General features: G+C 40.9%; 1 protein-coding gene across 1 annotated transcript; it reads right to left on the bottom strand.

Annotated features, from left to right (window-relative positions):
- Positions 1-516: 516 nt before the first annotated feature.
- Positions 517-22,305, bottom strand: hdlbpa (high density lipoprotein binding protein a). The gene is made up of 28 exons (XM_080032664.1): positions 22,228-22,305; positions 19,661-19,731; positions 17,125-17,230; positions 16,858-17,021; positions 11,701-11,916; positions 11,053-11,259; positions 10,736-10,951; positions 9,206-9,412; positions 9,001-9,108; positions 8,795-8,899; positions 8,464-8,542; positions 8,232-8,371; positions 8,046-8,150; positions 7,834-7,947; positions 7,493-7,579; positions 7,280-7,411; positions 6,963-7,181; positions 6,354-6,575; positions 6,024-6,242; positions 5,782-5,920; positions 5,514-5,695; positions 5,283-5,387; positions 5,047-5,181; positions 4,386-4,529; positions 3,933-4,112; positions 2,677-2,793; positions 2,424-2,579; positions 517-1,940 (listed from the first exon to the last, which is right to left on the bottom strand). The coding sequence occupies exons 3-28, from the start codon at positions 17,189-17,191 to the stop codon at positions 1,851-1,853; spliced, it is 3,855 nt and encodes a 1,284-aa protein (XP_079888790.1). The 5' UTR covers positions 17,192-17,230; positions 19,661-19,731; positions 22,228-22,305; the 3' UTR covers positions 517-1,850.
- Between the last annotated feature and the right edge of the window lie 654 nt (positions 22,306-22,959).

The raw sequence follows: 22,959 nt of genomic DNA, 5'->3' as shown, positions 1-22,959 counted from the left end.
TGAGGTTACCACAACAGTTTGCACAGCAATGCACTAGAAAACGCAACATTGTACCTTTTGACAATTTGAATGTGTTCATTTAGTTTTTATTTTGGGATTAGCCTATGTGTAGGCCAATGTCAGCAAAGTGATTTGCAAGTTTACACGTTTTAAAAAAAATCAAAATGCTTATTTCAATGAATCAATCATAACGTTACTCAAATAAAAACAAACTAAATGGTGTCACAAAATGTACCTCATCCATATGCAGAACAGGTCAACCACACCGTCTTGAGAATCAGTTATGGCCGGTGCTCGCATGTGCTGACGTCCCACGCTGCTTTCTGCACTTCACTTAGCTGCCACTTGCGCCACTATTGAGAAGGACTTTCAGCAGATTACACAGGATCTTTAGGGTTGTATTAAATGATTTAATACAAACCTAAAGATCCTAGTTAATCAAGGGATTTAATTTAAATCCTTTGATTAACTATGAACTTTTTCACTTCAAAAAAAGGACTCGGATGGATGCGCAACAGAGATTTTCAATTTTTATTTACTTTTTGGACAATTTCTTTTCCAGTGTCATCCATAACCGTTCACTTCAATGGTATTTGCATAATCTTTCATTCGATGCTAGGAGGATATAAACCAAGGTAGGCTGATTCTAGATGTTAAATTAGCAGCTAACAAGCTAAATCTGCACTCCTCAGGCAAAATTAAACTAATTACAATAACTGGGGGGTGGGGGAAATGTTCCGAGAGCTTTCAAAAGGAAGAATAAACATACCTTCCAGCCGTTCATTAAAAATGCACCTAGACATCATCTCTACCTGGTTTGTATCTTTCTAGTTTGTAAGGCTGATAATAAAAAGGGCCATTGCTATTGAACAGAACAATCTGCATAGCAACTGGAAGACAAAGGGACTGGACACTGACCCAATACAGAGAAATGAGTAACACAGGACATCACTAGACAGACAGTTGGCACAAGATGATCTGCTGTTTATGCTCACAAACACAGTCATTATATTTTGTAGAGTGATTTACTTTTGAATGTCAAAAGAGTTCATTCAACGGTTAGTGTGAGGTCTCATACGTTGGAGCTCTAGGCCTAGTGTTGTAAGAAGTTTAGTTCTGGCATGATCTCCAAGCATTCGGCAGTTTGAATGGGTGCCATTCTTGCAGTGGCTGAAATCGCTTCCCCCCCTCTTAGTAAAGTATACCAATTCATAAGGCTACAAGGTACGTGCCACTACTTGACCATATTCACAGAAGCACAGCTAAGCAAATAGAAAGATGTGACATAGGACAACCACTACAGTGTGCTTGAGGGCTAAGGACTTGACAGTTTTCACTCAGCTACATGAGTTAAAGCAGGAGGGGGGTGGGTTACTGAAAACAGCTGGCCCCTTGTTCAGGCATCATGTCTCAACATGTCACCAGCGGTAATTCAATTCCTTTAACCCCACCCTGCGAAGGCAACTAAGATAAGGGCAGCTCAAAAGAAAACTGATGTCTGGCCACCATTTAATTTGGTATAACAGTTCCAACCACAATGAAATGTCAAGTCTAATCAACACTTAAATGTCAGTCTTGTATCGACTGTAGACTTAACTGCAACATCCGTCACATTTTTTTCTTTTCCTTATTTTTTTTAAGCGTAAGACAGTATCGTTTTAATGCAGATACAAAAGCTCACAAGTCAATTACAGTATCTGAAAAGCACTTTTAGACTGATGAATCTGGATAAGTAGACAGAAGGATGACATTCTCAGAACTGAAGACTTGTAGGGTCAGCGGTCAGTCCAGGTCAAGTGGTGGGGGGCGATGGAGGGGAGGATTGTGTCCGGTTGCTGCTGCGGTGCGGCTTAGAAGCGCTTGGGGCCCCAGGGTGAGGACTTGGCCGCCACTGGGGCTCCAAAGCTGGGGAAGTCTTCAGAGCTGCTCATATCAGGGGCCTTAAAGTACAAGAGAAACCAGGGATTAAGAAAGGAAAGTGGGACTACCTCTGATTCCGGTGTCAGAACGACTGAAACCGGACTTTTAAATACATGTAAACATCGTACCTAATCTAATTTCTCAAACTCAAGCTAATACATCCATAATGCGATTGGGAGTCAAGCTACTCCTGCATGTATATGGTTAATCAGATTGTAAGTGGCCTAGGCGCTTTGTGAATGCTCCAGTGTCCCGCTAGGGCCTTTAACCCAGGAGTCGAATAGCATCCAATGCTTACTGAAGAACAACAAAAAGAAGTAGAAGAAAGCTGTGCATGCCTACATCACGTACTAGGTAATGTACAGAGCTCTAAATGGAGGGGGAGGGGGGGGCAATACATCAAATTCCCTCTGTTCTTTTATCCTGGAGTAGGGACAGTAATCCAATTAACTAGCCTATCGAGGTGTAGACATACAGTGTCAAGCACGTGGGGAATAACTCACCTGCTCACTGCCAGCGGTCCAGGGAGCCTCCCTCACCACAAAGCCTTTGGATGGGCCGCGATGTTCATCCCTGTCACCCCTGTCGCCGCCGCCAGCACTGCCCCCTGGAGGCCTCATGTAAGCCATCTTTGACTCATTCTCCGTAATATCTGCCATCTGACAAAGACAACATGTATCAGTGCCAATGAGGAAAACGGTTAACATCACAGGCATTTCTATAAGGAAGCACTACAAAATGTAGAGGGAAGCTTACAAATTCTTCTTCCAGGTTAAGGAGGTGGTCGATGGCTTCATCCACCAGCTCAGGGCGACCTGTGACTGTCACCAGGTTGGGATCTGCAGCTCCACTCTGGGGAAACCTGAGATCAACCTGAAATAAAGGTGGAAACCAGGCCATGTCAAAGACTGTATGCTTTGTTTTGAAGTGAGTAGACAAAGACACTTAAAAACGTGATGACTTTGGTTAGACCAAGTTAATCCACTGGAGGCAGACCATTCCCAAATTGAGTTGATTCTTTCCCCTTAAATATATGAATCTCTGTGGTTCTCTCAGAAATAACCACCTATGGCACCATCTGTACCACACAGAGCTGGCTCATCTGGGCTCTAACCCTGTGTTCCACCTTCACCTATAGACGTTGGAGAAAAAGCCTTTTGCTAAGCTTGTTCAGGTTAAGCTGTTGAGTGTAGAGATGTGATTGGATTACAATCCACCTCTCCATGACCAGAACACACCAGTAGGATCAATCGACACCAAGGCCTGGCCTGTAAACCTGAGAATGTCTTCATACCGCAACATTACATTATGAGCATCTCCAAGCAGGCAGAGTAATGGGAAATCTATCAAACTCTTTCTGAGCTGAGCAGACATTTAAATAGGGTTTCTCCAACAATTATACTATCAATAAAATCAGCCATTCCTAACCCCCAGTCCCGTTTGTACCGGGCCTTGAAATATTTCCAAAATAATAAAATAAAATTAATAAATATTTTTATGCCGGTCCTAGGGAAAAAAAAAGGTTGGGAACCCCAGTATTAAATAACTTAGAGGGCATGGTTATGCTCATTTTAGATAAGGTATACCTTTGATTCTTAGTTGGGTCGGGTGCACGAATTGTTGGTACTGAAATGTTGCCCTATATGTTGCCAAATTGAGTCACGTTGAGAAGCAACAAGTCAGGATTTTGCCAGTTATGAATGTGTTTACAAGCTGATGAGGCCAATTCACTCTCAGCGTCCACATGGGTCCACTGTGGCATGAGTAACGTAAATATCATCCGCCCAAAACTGCGTAGCCCTCGGAAGCGTGCAGCCCAAAATCTGCTACTGCGTGGTCCGTCGGTGTGGTCTCGCTTGTGCATGCTCTAGTATATAATCTGTTGCTCGAGCAATGCAGAAAGTATGTACGGGCCTTTAGTTGCGACAACAAAAAGACAGTAGACTTCTACCAAACGAAACTACTTCTTCACCGGTTCATTTCACATTTTCCCAGTCTCTAAGCAGCCTCACCTTAAACTCATCCATGATCTTGCGGATGCCCTTGCCTCGGCCTCCAATAATACGGGCGTGGACTCTGCTGTCCAGGGTGATGTCTTCAGATATCATGTCCTCCAGCTCGTCCACAATGCCCTGGATGGCATCTCGTGCTGCTATGGCTTTGTGCTCATACCCTGTAATAGTAATCTGGTCCTGTGGAGAAACAGCAGCTCATTGAACAGGACATAAAAGGATCAATGTATGGAAACAGATTCTTATCCTGCTATCATTTCAATGATAGTCGCTACAAAAGTTAATGTAACATTTATACTCCATAAGTGCTCAAGTAGCAATGGAAGTAATGGTGATTAAGCACCACCTGCTGTGCTGATAAGAGTACATATGGTTCACTTTTGAATTAAAAAAAAAAGTGTAATGAAAGGAAATAGGGTTAGGAATTGAGTAAATTGAGCATTAATGCCATACCTGGTTTTCATCCTCTTTATCCGGGAATTGGATATTCACATCGTGCTCAGTGCGGATGTTTGTGATAATGGCACCCTTGCGGCCGATGATCTTGGGGTGATACTTGGGGTCCACAGTGATGGTCAGCTTGAAGCTCCTGAGTGCCTGTAAAGTGGTTGATGTAAATAATAGACACAACTCATTTCTACCTCTGCAGGAACTGCTGCTCCCCTACAATTGGGAAAAGTTAGTTTTTTTTTCTTCAGTCACACTTCATTGAGGCCGAGTGTTAAAGTAATATTCAAAGATAACTTAACTGCTACATTAATAGGTCACCTGTTATGCAAAATGCACTTTTTCATGTTTTTTCAACGTTAATTAGAGACTACCAAAGTATGTGAAAAACAACACTCTTTCAAAAAATACTGTATTTTATGATGGCTCACGAGTCATGACCCATCATTACCAACCTTACTTAGATTCAGGGGTATCTGGTAGTAATGCTAACAGAAAAGAGGAAATTCAGGAATGGAACTGTGAGAAATTCAGTTCCCAGTTGTAACCCACATAACAATTTTGATCCTGAAAATTAGCATAATATGTGACCTTTAAAGTATTGCGAATCGTCAGCACTACTTCAATACACCACCGTAGTGAGTGCAACATTGGTAACATTACTAACCCGGTCCTCCTGGTCAGCCTGCAGCTCTTTGACGCGATCCAAGAGGCCCTCTTTGGCGCGGTCAAGGTGATTGGCCAAGCCGGTGATGGCGATTTTATCAGACTGCTGGTCAGGAGCAGGCACTTGAATGTTAACCTGGAGGAAGACAAGGAGGTCATTTTGCATAAGCGGCATAAAATAAAAATAAAAACTTGTTCATTACGTTGCAAACAACATCTCTAAACACACACACACACCTCAAATTCATCCATCATCTTGCGAATTCCACTGCCCTTCTGTCCAATGATGTAGCGATGAAGCTCAAAAGGCACTTCCACCTCAATTGTGACAGGAACCAAGGCCTAAAGAGAAAGGACATAGTTAGGCAACAAAGCCACAATTTTGACAAATTAAATTGAGCTGTGTTACTTCACAAAGAATGTATTTAGTTGGTGCTTTAATCTGACAGATGAGTTATGAATACTGACGTTCAGAGCTTCCACAGCAGCCTCGCACCGCTCTTTGCGGCCAGAAATCACAATCACGTCACACTTTCTGGGTGCGTTTGGATCAACAGGCTCCTTCACTTCTCCACCGGCCTCTCCATTCTCCTCGATAGGGGCCTCTGCAGGGGGGGCTGCTGCTGCTGCTGCAGCTGCTGCTGCTACTGCTAAAAGTGCATTAGACAAAGTTTGATGAGAAAATGTTTGATTTAAGGACTCTATTGCTAAGTCTTTAAGCTGATCGTGCGTTTACCATTTGGGTCCTCGCGGTCCGGGAACTTAATCTGTACATTGTGATCTCTGGTGATCTGCTGGATCCGTGAGCCCTTGGGACCCATGATGGAACGGTGGAACTTCTGAGTAATCACACACTCAATGGTCACTTGAGCATCCTGGAAAAGAACGAAAATTGGTTAGATTTCAAACAATAGTGGGGAGAGTAAATAAAAACAAACAAATAAAGACCATTTTAGCTAAATTAAACTATTTACTAACCAAGTCCTCGACAATGTCCTGCATGCGCTTCTTAGCCGCTTCCACACAGTCTTTGGCTCCTTTGAGGGTGACCGTGTCGCTCTGGGAAGCCGTGCGAGGGAAGCTCACCATCACGCCGCCATACTCGTCGGCGAGGTCCCGCAGGACTTGGCCACGGCGAGACACAAAGTAGCGATGGTGCTTTGGGTCAACGCTCATAGTATCCTCGACCACGTTGTCCTGTAAAATCAAGAGAGTAAACGTATTGAGTGATTCAGGCATTGCCACGAGAAACCAAAGCCTCATCCTCCCTTGTCCTGCTATGTTCAAAAAACTCATGTGAAACCTTACCAAACTCTTGATGAGTTCCTCCAGCTCCTTCTGCGCCTCCTTCACTGCCTCTTCAGTGCCTATCACAGTGATGAGCTCCTGGTCCTCGTCGGCGGCGGTGGGGAAGATGATCCGGGCCCCGGTGCTGTCGCGAACCTTACGGATGTTTCCGCCACCTTTCCCGATCAGGAACTTGTGGTATTCTGGCTTTGCGCGCAGCTCGGCAGTGTGGCTCTTGATTTGCTGAAGAAAAAAACATTTACATTATGAATTCTACAAGAACAAGAAATGGATTACAAGTCAAACTCAAGTATTAATGTCAACAGACAAGATTCTGTTATTTACGTCAAAGTTAAAAATAGATGAAAAATCTCTATTGCTCAAGTGAAACTCAAAACTAAAGAGTTCAAGTTTTAATGGGGTCAATATATCGGCTGCATTTCTGACACGTTATGCACAAGCTTTTCTTTTTTTATTCTGTCAGCTGAGAGGATACAGAAAGACATCTTCTGCCTGTGGTCATTTATGACAAATGAGGCATAGAGGAAAGGATCAAAAAAAGAGCATACAGCTGACTGTTTATCGAGGTCAATTTAAGTTCCTTTTTTAAAATAGAGACATTTTACAAACCTTCTCCTCTGCCAAGGCAAGCAGTTGCTGCTTGGCTTTCTCCACATCATCAATAGGACCACGGATAGTGACCTTATCAATGCCGGAGCCCTCAGTGGGGAAGTGAATGTGCACACCGCCACACTCCTCCATGATGGAGCGCACAAAACGGCCCTTTGACCCAATCAAGGAGTTGTGCAGCTTGGAGGGAATGGAAACCTCTATCTCGGAGATGTTTGCCTGAGAACAAAGAACAGTCATTAGAATTTTTTTCTGGATTTAGACCTAACTGCCAAGACTTGGAGAGAATATAATTTTAAATCGGTGCATGTGCTTACCAGCTCCTTCTGAATGGCCAAAATGCGAGTGCGTGCAAGCTCGCAGTTTTCCTTCTTTCCAGTGATGACAATCATCTCAGAGTTGCTGTTCTCGGCAGGAAGGTCAATTCTTGTGTTAGTTTCCTCTCGAATCTACAAAAGCAAACAATAAAATCAAGCTTGGACTTGAAGATCCCATTAAACTTCATACAGTCTCCTTGAAATAGACTGTACCTTCTTGATATTTGCTCCTCCTTTTCCAATTATGTTTCTGTGGAACTGCTTGAAGATGGGGACTGAGAGCTGAGAGCTGTTCTCCATCTGGCAAGAGGAATCATAAAAAGTTTAAGTCTCAGCTACACTAAAGTAGTTATCATGGCCAAATTCAAGAAGATCTTAACATTATAATCAAATATACTGCCAAGATTTACACATACAAGGAATTTTGCCTTGGTGCATTACATAGGAAATTAAAAAAGGGGGGAAAAAGTACTGCAAAAGTCAGGCGCCATAAATACCAATCCCCCCCAAAAATAAGTAAAATATAAAATCATAGATAACAAGTAAATATTTACCATTTCGGCCACTATCTTCTGCATGAACTTTGCGCATTTTTCCACCTCAGTTCGTGGGCCTCTGAGTTGCACGATGTCGCTTTTCTGTGCTGGATCGGGGAAGTTGATGATGACCTGGAACAAATATCATAGTTATAAAACTGCATATGATGAGTTCAGTGCAGAAAAAAAACACCACAATATTCCAGTAGACAAACAGTGTTCCAACTGACCTCGGGGAATTTGTCGCGCACTTCTTTTATATTCTCCCCCTTTTGGCCAATAATGGCTCTGTGAAAACGCTGTTCGATGATCAGGTCCTTTGTACGCTCATTCTCCTGCAAGAGACGGTAGACTCAGTAACACGGCACGATCCTATTTGTAGTGTTCTTGCTTGTGAACTCAAAGTCTGTTCTCACCATGCGTGACGCAAGCTCCAGCAGCTCCTTCTTGGCTTCCTGCACACCCTGGGGATCCCCCTCGATACGGATCAGGTTGCTCTTCTCATTGTCGGGAGGGATGCGGACAGTCACCTTGTGCAGTTCCTTGATGCGGTTGACTATAAAATAAATATATTGTTTTAGAGAGGACACTAAACCGATATTTGTTACAATTCATTACAAGAGCCGTTTCACCTAACGCTGTACTTACTGTTAACGCCTCCTTTTCCAATCAGATGCCGGTGGAATTTGGTATCCACACTGATCTCCGTGTAGTCCATACGGCTTATCTTTTAGGTGAAAGTAGATGAAACATGAATATCATTAAAATATACATACTGTTGCTCTTAAAAAAAAAAAAAAAAAAAAAAGTGCTTTATTCTGTCTCGGCATCTTCATAAAATAAGACTTCAGTTCATAAATCACAATTTTTTAAGACAATCTACTGCACATGACCCCGACATTAGAGGAAGCCTTTTGATAGACACTTTGGGATATGGTCCAAGATGTACCGGTAAGTGTATAGGTAACTTAATACTTACCAAATCTGTTACAATGGCTTCAATCTGACTCTGCACCATCTGCACGTCTTTGGTGGGACCCTCCAGGGTGATCTTATCTTCTCCCTCGGTGAACTCAATGTGCACCTGTATGAGAAACACATGAAAACAGAAGTTATAAGATTTGATCTAAATAAAAAAAGGAGTTCTTGAAGTGCTATGGTTAATGAATCCATCATTCAACTGACCTTGGGCATTTGTTGGGTAATCTTGGACAAGTTTTGCCCCTTCTTTCCAATGATGAAACGATGAAGCCAAGAGGGAGCTGTGACCGAGGAAATAGTGTAGCTGTTTGCCTAAGAAAGGGAAACATGTCCATTTAGCTACTCCAAATCACTTTTCAGACTACTGCAAAATGGTCATCGCAAGACAAGGTTTTAAATCGTTCCACACCTTGGCATAGACTTCAGTGAGGGCCTGACCCAGGCGGTCGGGCTCCCCACGAAGGATGACAGTTTCTGAGCTGCTGTCAGACGGTGGGATCTCGACAGACACGCCAGTTTTCTCCAGGATCTCCTGCAGGGTGTTTCCCTTGGGGCCAATCACGTATTTGTGCTGAGATTTCTTCACCTCCACGGCAATGGTGGTGGCACTCTTCTTCTGCAATGCAAAAGGGTTATAAAAATAAAAAAAATGGGAAAGGTGCGTGATGTCTGATCATGAAACCAGTATGAGTGTTTATTGCTTATTTATTCTCTTTTACTCTCTGCATGTATCTTATGCAGTTCAGAATTAATTTGCATTTTGATATTAACATGAGTAACGCATTGTATTTTGTTAGATAAGATTAGGGCTGTCAAGCGATTAAAAAAATGTATCTAATTAATTACAGGCTCTGTGATTAATTAATCTAAATTAATCGCATACTTATATGACACTTTTATACCTGTTTGTAAACAGTTGTAAAGCCTACTACAGTTTGTCTCTCTCTCTCTCTCTCTCTCTCTCTCTCTCTCTCTCTCTCGCTCTCCGTCTCTTGTAACTTCTGTCTCCTCCCCTCAGCCAGCTTTATACATGAACTAGCGCCAAATTTTCTCCAAAAAACAAGCAGACAAAATTACGACTTTCCATCTCCCACAACAGACAGCGCTGCACTGCCACCATTTCGTAGCCTACTCATAGGCAAAAATATTGACACACACACACACACACACACACACACACACACACACGGGGCGGGTGCTAGACAGCTAGCAAACAAAATTGGAGGAAGATTGAGAGATAGGCCTACCGTTTTGAAGCTAGCCTACATTGTTGCACCCACTATATCAATAATGCACGGACACTGCGGAGAATTAAGTAAGATGTCTTCCTACCTTCATGCATCCCATAAACCGTCCATAGAGCCCTCGAGTCGGCCCCTTTCCCCTGCTTCTTTTCTCCCTTTAACCCACGCGCCCGGCCCGGCGAGCTACAGGTGCAGCTCCGCACCACTTTTGCACCGGGTCAAAGGGCATTATAGAAGTGCGATTAATCTGCGTTAAATTTTTTTTTTTTTAAATCGCGTTAATTTTTCTGTGATTAATTAATCGAAATTAATGCGTTAATTTGACAGCCCTAGATAAGATACAACATATATTAGATACAACATATATTGGTATGTAAGTAAAATTATATATTTTAATGAGTTTGAAAAAGTCATGACATGAGGAAGCTTGAACTTACTAACAATGGCTTATAGAGAAGGTGTGGGATTAAATAAGTGTACTAGACTCCTTTAGGAACATGTCACCAAGCCTTTGTCATGTTACTTTTCATGCTTCTTTTGTGTAATATCATTATTTTCTGTATGACCCTTTCTGTTTTCTTTGTTCCAACTATCAAAAACAGTTGATCAGGCACTTTGAACATTTATTTTTTGCTCACACCAATCTGTATCAAAGCAAACATCCTGTTGTATAAGTATTTTGAATTGTACCATACCTTCTCTTCAGCCACTTTCTTGATCATAGCCACAGCAAGGGCCACCTGCTCCTTTTCTCCGGTGATGACAATCTCCGTCTTGTTGACACTTGGAGGGGGGACATTAATGCGGGCGCCGGTCTCCTGCATCATCTCTGCTACCACCTTATTGAAGGGGCCGGTGATGAATGGATGGTACACCTTGTCAATGTTCACCCTCTCCACAGCACGCTTGTCCTACAAGTGAAAGGGAAAAATTATAAATGTTATATCCTAAAGCTGTGATGTCTAGGATGTATTTCCATGAAGTAGTAGGTTGTCTTGAGCAGCCATCTTACCTGCTCAGCAGAGATCAAGAGGATCTCATGCTTTGCCTTCTCCAAGCCCTCCTTGGTGCCAGAGATCTTAATCTGGTTGCTGGTGTCGTCGGGTCGTGGGATCTGGATTTTGGTGGCGGTCTTGAGCTCGAGCTCCTGAAGCTTCTCCCCATTTTTGCCAATGACAAAACGATGGTGCTCCTTGGGGATGGCGACAGTAGCCGAGGCCTGTTTGGGTTCAAATATACAGTTGGCACCATTGTCTTCAACTATTGATACCTTGTTATTAGTTAAAGGTGGGGTAAGCAATTCTGTAGAATGTTTGTTGACAAAATCACTTTGTCAAATCAGTGATTATCTCCACGCAATCTGGTTCTAGTCTGTACTGGGGAGTGCGGCGAAACCCAATCTGCTGTTAATACACAACCTAGACTCTGTAAACGGGCATTTTTACATGCTACAGTGGGCCTTCTTTGTTTACATACCAGTTTACAGAGCCTAGGCTGTGTATTAACACCAAATTAATTTTTCCAGTGCACTCACAGTATGGACAGGAAGCAGATTGTGAGGACATTTCACTGATTTGACAAAGTGATTGTGCCATCAAACTATTCTCAAGAATCGAGAAAGTTTAAGTTATAAGTTATCATAAAAAATAAATCTCTTAACCTGAGTCTGCAGTCGGGACACAATCTCCTTACGGGCCTTCATCACGGCATCCAACTTGCCAGACACCATGATGGAGAGACCCTGATCTTTAGCCAAGGAGAGTTCCAGATGGGCTCCGGTCCTGTGCATGATGTCCACACAGACCTTCGCTTGATCTCCCTCCCCAAACTGGTTGATGTCCTTGTACTTACGCTCCTCTAGCGGCACATGGAAAACCTAGGTGATGTGGACAGAAAAAAAAAAAAAATTAAGTAAATTTGATGTGACAAACAATTGTGACATTGGGATTGCTTTGAAAATAAATTAGACCCTTTGGCAATGGACAAATAAAAATTGTTTTTCAAGGAAGGACTTAATCTTGTGCATAACAAATCATAGGGTAAAAACACACAAGTGAATGGGTTCTATAAAATACAGAAAACCCGAGCACACTGGAGTAAAGCGGTAAAAAAAGAATGTAAATGTAAACTGGGAGCAACCATGATTTATCTCCATCTTTCAGTGGGATATTTACAGATCCCTGTGGCTTTCTCCCAATTTTGGATAGCTAAATATAAGCAATAATACAGTCAGGCAATAATTTTAATTTAAAATGCTTAGATGCATAAACAAATAGTTACAATTATTGTGCTCAAACAAATTAATTCCACATAAAATCCAATGGGACAAGTTTTAAAAATAATTATTTCATCTTTGTTGTTAAGCAGAAAAAAACAACAACAACTAAATCAAGGAATAGAAACAGAAATATATGAGTAAGACCCAATTAATATGGAGAGAACTTAAGCTTCCAACAATGTTATTTTAATATTATTATTATTATTATTATTATTATTATTATTATTATTATAATAATCCTGCATTGCATTTAGTTGTGTCAGCTGCAGTTTCCTGATGGTGTGCAGACTCACTGTCATAACATACTGGGTCACTTCATTGAAGCTGTTAAAACATATTGGCCGATTACATTTACTGTTTGTACAGCGTGTGCAATGTTTTTGACTCTGAATCTTGTTAGCCACAGAGCTACTGTTATGCTAACAGCAGAGCAGAAGCCTGCAGTCAGCTGAAGCAGAAAGTCTATCCAAGCGAGCAGACTAGTCTCCCATTGCTGGGCCGTATCCTTGGGCGTTCCCATTTACTGGCGTACTGAACTACCGTAATTGTCGGACTATAAGCCGCGCCTTTCCCCCCCCATTTTTCGACCCCGTTATTACACAGCACAGTATATGTTCTGTAGCTACTAGGGATGGACGTTAGTAATCGAGTACTCCTCAAATGAACTCGATTGGTGGATGAGAAATCGTTTTTTTTTAAAGTGTCTGTAGCCTTTAGGCCGGCGGGCCGCTCCTATTTTAAAATGTTATATACGTGTACAAAACGGATAAAATAAAGTTTAACAAAATTAAATATTTTGATGCAAGTGCAATAAACTGAGCGTTGTGTCAAACAGCAACTGCAAATAACTGTCACCTCCGTGCCACCACAGCGCAGCCTTTGTTCTCCACAGCACCGCAGAGCTGAACACGGTCTGTCCTTTCTCCAGAACATTTTCAGGAATATATAACTGTCCAATTATTTCAAAGCAGATAATAAAGTTACGTTTATAAAAAGGGGAGATGACACCTGTTACTCTCAGTAATGAGTAGACTCCAGGTGAGCATGCAAGGTGCTCTCCGCTTGAAAAGAAAAGTAAAGAAGAAGCAAGGCTTACTTCAGGCACATTAGCTCCAAGCCAACAACAGTTAAGAAGCCTTAATATGTGAGGATGAGATTCAAAAACCGACCAGTGTAACGTTCCGTTAATGAGGAATTAGTCGCGGTAATTATTCACGGACACGGAGTGAGCATTATGCGGTTGGATATACAACTACTAAGTCTACTGCTTTGGTGAGTTATTTATATGTATTTAAATTGTAGGAAAATAATGTTATATTATTTGCTGCCCTTCTTATTTTAAATGGTGACTTAGGCTATTTTTTTTTTGTTACAACTACAGCCCATGCTTTTTTTCTCCCCACCGCAGACCTACTCGATCGGTTTTAATTGTGGCCCGTCTATTTAATTACTTTCAGTGAGGAAAAGGTGTTTTTAACTTGTGGAAAAAAAATCCTTAATATCATATGGCAACTGTGACAATAAGCATTGAGCGCTTTATTGCGGTGAACCGTTATTCTGCAGACAGATGCATTGTGTTCTAAAAATAGAAAAAAGTTTAACGAGGAATCGATTGATCCTCGAGGAATGCAATCGATAACTCGAGTAGCGAAAACACTACTCGTGCCCATCCCTAGTAGCTACTATTGCACTAAATGGTAACACGTGAATACATTATGCAAATATGCAACTTGTTTGTTGAAATGTTAATAAATGGGAGCTTCCTCAAGCAGCCATCTCTTTCCCGACAATCCCCTCTGTGCACAAACTCTTACATATGGTAATTAAACATTAAAACACCTGCGGCTTATAGTCCAGTGCGGCTTATAGTGCGGAAAATACGGTACGTTTATTACAAAAACACCTTATGTGTTCGCAATGATTATTCCAGTTATTAGACAAGGTCTCAGGCGTTGCTAAGCAAATAAGTTGTTTTTTGTTAAAATCTTCTGGGTTGGCCGCAGATTGACATAGTTACAGTTGCTATTGAGTAAGTTCCGACCGTGTAGCGGACAGTTTTTGGAGTGTAGGCAATAAAAGTGTTTCTCAAAATCAATAAAACTGAACTTAAAATGTCATGTTGCTTCAATTAATTGGTTAATTAAGTTACTATTCATTATCCCTTATGTGATAAATCGCAAGATAGACGGTGTAAAATGTTTTTATGCAGTCAGCTTGAGACTCGCTGGTATTTACTTCTCTGGCTCTCTGCCTCAGACTCGCATACATAGGAAACACTCACTCCCCCACCCATCCAGACTCTCCTGGGCGTGTGTGTGTTGACATAATCTGCAATGAACGCTGTAGGTGTTTACCAGTATGTGAAAGCAGGGGGACAAGAGTAAGTGAAGGTTTTTAGGAGTTGGGCCTCGAACCAAAGTAGAATAAGGCCTAATTAGAAGTAACAGAAGATGGAAAAGGGACGTATCAGTTCTTAACAACCAAAAAAAATCCATCATCTGGAAGTTTGGCCATCGGAACAAACGACTGTTATCTTCAAAACATGCCACAAAACCTTTGCCACGTGCAAGTTTGAAACAGTTTCAAAATAAAGCACTTCCGAGTTTAAACAAGAGGTTTCATGTAACTTAATGTTCATGGTGACTTTAGTCGCAGAGACAACTGGAATCATATTACTGGTGTGATTTCATGCAACACATGGTGAAATTGAGCATTTATGATATGCTCTAGAGGAGATTTTAAATATATCAAGTAGGGCCCGACCGATTTGACGTTTTTTTTTTTTTTTTTTTCCTTTTCTTTAATCAATCATGTGTGAAATGTATTGCTGCCCTGGAGGTAGTCTAATTGAATAGCATTAATGCTATATCCCATTTACAGCAGCAGCAGGTGTGTTGTAATACATTGGATTAATTTACACTTGACAGTTCCCCCTGCAACCAATAGCAGAGGCATTGGTCATCGCTTGACAGTTAATAATAATTGATATAATTTATATGGTGCTCTTTTGGAGGTCATTCAATGACATAGAGAATCCTAAATGTAGAAAAAGAAAACAAAATACAGAAAAAATTAAAGATAAGGTTTGGAGTGGAGTCAGGTGTCATTATGCTTCCTTAAAGAGGTGAGTTTTGAGTTGACTTTTGAATGAGTTTATTGAGTCTGAGATGCTGATGTTTGGGGGGAGGGAGTTCCAGAGGGTTGGGTGCAGTAAGATAAAATGCATAATGTCTGAATTTAGACATATTTGTTACACTTAATTTTTTTTAGACAATGCGTATATGTCGGCCGATTTAATCATAATTTTTCTCTGAAAATAATCGGCACCGGCACTCCAAAATCAATATCGGTCGGGCCCTAATATCAAGATATATATTTTCTATTAGGATAAAGTTGCTAGAAATATTGCAATATTATTATTAGCCCCAATTATGCTGCCCTAGTTGCACCAGAGCTCATCCTGCTATCATAGGTAAAAACGAGCAGTTAGTTAAAAGCTGGAAACTGATCACTTTTCTTAGGCAATTGTACATTTAGCAATAGGTCAAATGTAGTCAGCCAGTAGATAACTAATTATCGCCCACAAGAATTCAAAAATATATTTAATATAAGACATAACTTGTACTTGGGCTAAACTTAGTGTTTAGAGTTACCATTAACAAAAATAATACATGAACTTTATCAAAGCAGTACAGACACAAGTGGTTTTGATTATCTTTGTTTAACGTTTAGCCCTTTCCTCAGAATTGTGTGGGCATGAACAGACTTTGCTCACTGTTCCCATCAGGGCAGGTCAACTTGAACCTCTCTCCCCATTTGGATAAATCCATACATCTCCATATGTATACACTTTATAATTCCATGCACAGGTATCTACTTTTGACCTAGGTGTATCCATCTTGGGGTGTGTCCTTGGGCTAGACCCACCTTGCCTGGTGTGAATGTGTATGACTGGTGTATGTTTGAGGTGGTGGTTGGAGGGGCCGTAGGCACTGCATGGCAGCCACGCTTCCGTCAGTCTGCCCCAGGGCAGCTGTGGCTACTATCGTAGTTTACCACCACCAGTATGACTGTGTGTGAATGAATAGAACCTGGATCCCAAGCCCCATCAACTTTACATTTTCCTTTTGTTTATTTACTGTTGTAAAACAGTAGCGAGAAAAGCGCTATATAAATTAAATATATTATTATTCTACCTTCAACCTGAGCAGAGGTTTGATCAGCCTGATTAACTCAAATGCCTGTATAAGTACACAGGAAGGCATTTAGCCTTAAATACCAGCAGGGAGGAATCCATCAATAGTCATGGACAAAAGTGTTGGCACTCCTGGAATTCTGGCAGATAATGCACTGTCTCACCCAGACAATGATTGCAATAACAACTGCTTTGGCATTAATATTTCTATTACATTTGTTTCCAACTGAAAAACATTCCATGGAAATAGTGAAAAGCATTCTTGGAAATGTAGAAGACCAACAACACATCACAGAACTAGAAAACTCAACTCATAAGAGGTAGATACTCTGAAAATGTTCTACCTGGGTGATAATAGAAGACTTGAGAGGCCGGATCTTGTTAGTCCAGGCGTTGGCAGTTTCCTGGGTCCCCTCAGCTGAGGCCGCCTTCTCTGGCAGAGGTGGGAAGGCATCCTTGTAGGTAGGAAGGGCTTCCTCTTCCCCTTCAGCGCCAGTTCCTGCCCCAGCTGAACACATTAAAGAGGGAGGGGGGGGGGAAACAATGAGGCAGCCTATAGACATGATTGCAGTTAACAAATCCAGCACCGCCTCAAAAACCCAAATACTCACCCTGCTCTACGAGCCCGTTGCGGTGCTCATTGAAGCTCTCCTGCGTAAGTACTGCGACTGAGCTCATGGTCAAAATCCCACGTTAACACAAAGTCCGAGTGTGCAACTAAAAAGGAAAAGTTTATATATTAGTTTCACAAGTTTGGATACAGAATATATATTTTTTTAAATAATGTATTTTTCCTATCAGCTTCTTATGAGTTGTACATCAATATCAGTATTGCTGCCAAATTTGGAGCAGTTTTGGTTATTTGGGAGAATGCTTGTTGTCAAAATCACTTGTCAAAATCAGTGAATATCTCCCTACGATCCACCACCTGCCCGTACTGTGTGTGCATTGAAAAAAAAAGCCAGTGTTAATACACAGCCTAGGCTCTGTAAATAGGCAGATTGCTAGCTACGGTGGGACTTTCGTTTACATACAAGTTTACAGAGTCTAGACTGTTTATACACACACACACACACACACACACACACACACACACACACACACACACACACACACACACACACACACACACACACACACACACACACACACACACACACACACACACACACACACACACACACACACACACACACACGACAGGTAGAGGATTGTGAGGAGATTGACAACAAGCGTTCTTCAGAATAGCTGACTCCACCTTTGAGTAGGTAGGGCTAAGTTGTAAAAGGCCACTTACTTATATAGACCTATCAGGATTTCACAAAGTTTGAATCAAAATGAATGACACTGTTGGGTTGTTTGTCATTATAAAATGTTATTGTGTCATGAATGTTTTGTGGATGTTCTATCAATATGACGACTTCATATAATCACTAATCATTAATTGTAAGGCAGGGCAACAACATGTTGGAATGTTTTTTTATTTTATTTAACCAGTTAATGAATGTTTGGTTGTTGTATAGTTTACATTGATGATAGGTTCTTTATTTAATCTATTTGATAAATAAGTGTTTTGTGATGACTCAAACCAGATCGACACAGCTGACAGTGGACAAAGTGTCACATGCACAGGTTTAACATGGTATACAAGCTTATCATAGGTGGACTTTGGGATTGTCTCCATTATCTTATCTGCCTTTATCAAAATAAGCCATGTCTTTTAAAGAATAATCACACATCTAACCATGTCAGCACTGTGTTAAAGTATGTTCAGACTGTGTGGAAAGATTATCCTTTGCACTACAAAGCAAACAATGATGTGGTTAGGGCTTCCTTGAAGAAACCAGTGTGTCTTCTGTTCGACGCTCTCTAGCCCATACCATTCCACAAAGTCTAGCTAAGTGAGTAGGCTCTGAGGTTAAGAGGATTGTGCTCACTGTATGTCAACACTGGATTGGATTAAAGCAAAAAATCCACTGACTGAAAACTCAGTGTGGCCTGTGAAGGATTTTTGAACATAAATAACCCTTTCCAAGAAAGTAATCAAAGTCAATTGTCTGATCTGACCATTATAAAAAAGGACTATACAGCCATTTTGATTTCAGAGTTACATACATTTAGACATGTTGATTGAGCTCCAATAACAACAATCTTTTTCTAACGAGTGCTCAGATTGAGCTCGATTAGACTTCACCATTGATGATCAAACTCAATGTATCATAAGAAGTGACAGCTGTGTCTTTATAGCGAGCAGAGAAATTCATCTGAAAGCATTGGAAAGACAACTCCCAGATGTCAAGGAGAGATTGTTGATATTCAAATGTATTCCACACTGACAGACCAGGCGATTAAAAAGTTAATTCACTTTAAGCTTTGACTTGGCCGATAGTCAGTAAAGCAAGCGGTTTCTGCCCCCTACACATTTTAGAACAACCCCTCAGTGGCCTCTTCCTTGTCAGGCTTCATAAGCTTAAAGCTGATCTGCACTCATTACTGTTTGCAGAGCCCATATCTCATTTAAGTCTGCATTTAACTCTCATGCAAACATTGGTATGAGCAAGCATCCTTACCAAAGAGGATGGCATGTTTATAAGCCACGTGTTATTGTCACTTTCGCCAAAAATCTCAGGTTTTAACAATGCATTGAATTATTGTGACATGTGGACAACTTTTAGCAACAACAGTCATTTAATTTGGGAGGTAGGTCATTGTCACCGACATTGTTTTGTGTCAAGCCAAAGTAAAGAACACATCAGAGTGATCCTTGATGGGGAAAAGAACTCCACCAAAGCCAAACAGACTAGATTACATGTTTACTTTGTCTCACTTACTTTACAGGTTACAGTGCATGTTTACATTTGGTGTGTCGGGTACAGCCAGAACATATAATGTATTTGGAACATATTTTAATCCATCTAAATATATTATTTATTAATATCAAATAAAAAAAAGACAAACATAAAACAAGATATGATTATGTACGCTACAGGGCTCATTATACTTCAGTACTATGAGGTTAATTGTCTAGCTGTGTTTGGTGTGGGCAGAATCTTCCACTTTAGCATCAGCAAAACAGACAATTCCAATTGCTAAAGACGATATAAGTGTCAGTGTTGGCCTACAATGCCAATAGTGTGAAGAACTTACCAGCTTAATGGTCAGTTACCAGAATATCCGTCCTGTAGGTTGCAAGTTCCCGTCAGCCTGCCAGCTTTTGCCTAAAGACCACAGAGAAAAAAGGATCAGTGGAGCTCCATAACCACTATGGTTTAGTAGTTTCAAAGATAGATAAGGAAATAAATATTTCAGTGGCCACACTTAAGGAACTTTACACGGATTGGCTACTGATAGGTCATGGTCAATGTTTGCACAATGGAGAAAAAAAAAACTGAACTTATCGCCAAGTCCTAGCTTGTGTTTTGATGATAGTCGGATAGATCAGAAATGAAGAAGTATTATATATATCCTTGGTGCCAAGAAGCACATTACTATAGACCAGTAAAGTATAGGTAAATGCCATTGGAGCTCACCCTCTTTGACAAGCATCTGGCTTCTATAATTGGACACCGCCTTGTCAGAGCGAAGGACAGACCTGGCAATTGATGAAGCTGCTGTGGGCGGACCAGGTAAGTAGGCCATTGCTCTCTAATGAAAGAGCTGGAATAACCCTTTATTACACAGCAAATGTTTCTTATTGAAAGGGTGTGATTATTAAAAAGGCTGGGACATTGTGTGTGTGGGAATCAGAAAATATTTGGATTTATTGTACTAGTTTGTCTCAGGCATCACTCATTTGCTCACACTCCAGAATGCTTGTGGCCATGGTGTAGGTGTACACAGGCTCCCATAGAGTTTGCCATTAGAAACCACAAACTTGTGTTTGGTAAGGGGGGCTATAGGAAGTTAGGGTGCCCCTTTATACGGTCTCAAGTTACAGCTACGTCATTTAAAAGCATTGTATGTTTGACTATTGATAATATTGGAGGTAAATAATAAATGTTAAATATTTAAAAAACAATATCGAGTTTATTAAAAAAATCCCTACAATAAACAGTAATTAAAGTCATACAATACATGAATAATTATGACAGTGGGTAACTTTATTTTGAACCGATTAATTTGAGGGAAATTAGAACAATAGTTGTAAATGACTTGATATATTTTCCTGTTAGCATTTATTTTATTTTAATGCTGTATTAGTATGGTATTTTTCTGTTTGGAGTTAAAGGTTTTTCATCTGATTTATAATGACAGGAAAACTACCTAACTAATTACTGCAACTGCAAATAAAAAGTAAGTAAATTAGGAAATCAGTTTGGTCATTGTCCATCTCTTTTAAGTGGAGAAACTCCACAAACAAAAGATGATAACTTGAAATTTTAACATCAGGGATTTCATGAGCTGCAATTGCACAGCCCCTAATTATAGTGTTTGGTATAGTCTTAGGACAGGGGACAATATCTGGCCTGTTCCCTTTAATATTATTAAAAGCAGCTAATGACAGATTGTTCCTTTGTACACCAGCAGCTGTCAGCTAACAGAGAGTAAACCCCATGTCTTCAAATGAAACGTGTGGATTGCATCACAGTGATATCAAGTTGTTTTGCTTTTCTACTACCACGTCATGGTATTCAGTTGTGCGTTTAAAATAGGCTACTATTAACTACGTGTCACGAGCTCCAAACTCAGAAAAAAAACCCAACAAACAAAGCAGCCAATTTACGTTACTTTATAGAAATGTGGCTTCATATCATCTATTCTATTAATAAACAGTGTTTGATTCTATTCAACGAAAACCTTGGTGTGAACGTGGTGAGCTTCTAACCAGTGAACGATGACGTCCAGCTAGTTTAACTTGCATGAACGTTAGGTGCAGCAGGACACCCTTCGGGCCTATATAACGTTATAGCCAAATCCCAGATTAAGGATTTAAGTACCGTAGGTTGTTAGTGCGAGTGCTAGCTAGCACAATATCAAGTTAACTAGCTGACAGTTGCCAACGACAATTTTCATTTGGTGCTAGCTGTCGTCATATTGGCTATCAGCGTTCAACCATTAAAATGTAACGAGATCGAGAGAAACCATCATTATCTAAACTTCCAGGGACACCAAGATAACGTAGCTATTTATCAAGAATGTGTGCCTCTTATCATACATGTGGTGTTCAGTAACACAATCACTGTATCGTTGATTAGTAGACCCAAAGCCTTAGCTAGTTAGCAAACTTGCTAAAAACTTTGACTGCGGTGTGTGCTACTGTGACACGTAGCTCTTCAGCTAATGTGTAGCTCAGCTCACTCACACAGCGCTGCACACAACTTCAGGCTGAGCCTGAGCCAGCTAATCACATTAAGCTAACAGTGGCTTCAAATTAAAACCGCAAACTAACTCTGCCGCACTCACAGGACGGGGTCTTGTCAGGGTTTATGTTATCGAGCCAACACCAAAACGCTCGGGTAAAAAGAACGAGTTGAATTGTAGCTTTAGCTAGCGAGCTCGTGTTAGCTTACAGTTCTTGTAGCTCGCTAAGTCCACGTAGGCATACAGCTGAGCAGGGGAGAGCTGACACGGAGTCAGGCCAGAACATACTGTGACGCTCTCTTTACTCACAAACTGTCCTCCTAACAAGTATTACAACGCCATGTATGCGACAGCTAGATATTATATATAAGAGCAGTACAGCTATGTTCAATAGTAAACGGTGTAGTACTTACTTATTTTATGTACTCGTCTGCCCTGAAGGTGCAGGAGCTGAGATGAAATTCCACTGGCGAGAAGGTGGGAATGAAGCCTGACGGATATATACCAGTGCCGCCCACCAATCATATCCTCCAACGTCACGTCAAAGAGTCCGATTACAAACAATTTATTTTCATTTCCAAGACCTTTTCAATCTTGAATAACATCTGAACTCGGATAACATTGAGGATGATCACGTAAAATAAAATGGGATTAAAGTTATAGGCTATTCCCGAGACATTGTAGCCAAAACGTGGCGTTATGTAGCTAGGCATGTCTTCAAATCAGTAGGCTATTCTACATGAGTAGTCTACAGTAGGCCTATTCATACACACATAAGGGAGAACGTTTGAGGTGGCAAGATTCCGTTTTTGAATAATGTGTAATAGGCTATTATGTTTATCAGACTTGATTGAGATCAGATAAAAGATTACCCCAAATGTTGTAATGTGAGAAATATGCACAGCACATGTCAAGCATTCCAACTGCAGATTCCTTTGGAGGACAACTAGGCACGTGGAGAAATATGTAGGCCTAGTTCTGTAACAAGTTCAGAGAGGCTACATTCTCACTTCTTATCCATTCCTCAGGTGGCTGTTAATGGATACACCGCACAAGGTCATGGAGTCCCTGGTTTACCGTTACTGCTAAACACATTCATGCAAATTAAAAAGGACACCTTGCAATTGAGCCCAAAACACGCTGGT

This window comes from Ammodytes marinus (genome assembly GCF_949987685.1).
Source record: "Ammodytes marinus genome assembly, chromosome: 8".
In the NCBI taxonomy this organism is placed as follows: Eukaryota; Metazoa; Chordata; class Actinopteri; order Uranoscopiformes; family Ammodytidae; genus Ammodytes; species Ammodytes marinus.
The sequence above is the reverse complement of the archived record's forward strand: the minus strand, read 5'-3'. Positions and strand labels throughout refer to the sequence as shown.

Bases quoted from the DNA above. Each gene is read 5' to 3' on its own strand.
- hdlbpa (XM_080032664.1), bottom strand. From the start codon at position 17,191: ATGAGCTCAGTCGCAGTACTTACGCAGGAGAGCTTCAATGAGCACCGC. The intron at 6,576-6,962 runs GTTTGTAAAATG...TTTTTTCTTCAG, and splicing joins TTGCCTTGGCAGAGGAGAAG to CAAATCAAGAGCCACACTGC. The intron at 4,530-5,046 runs GTTAGTAATGTT...ACCACTTTACAG, and splicing joins AGGCTGACCAGGAGGACCGG to GCACTCAGGAGCTTCAAGCT.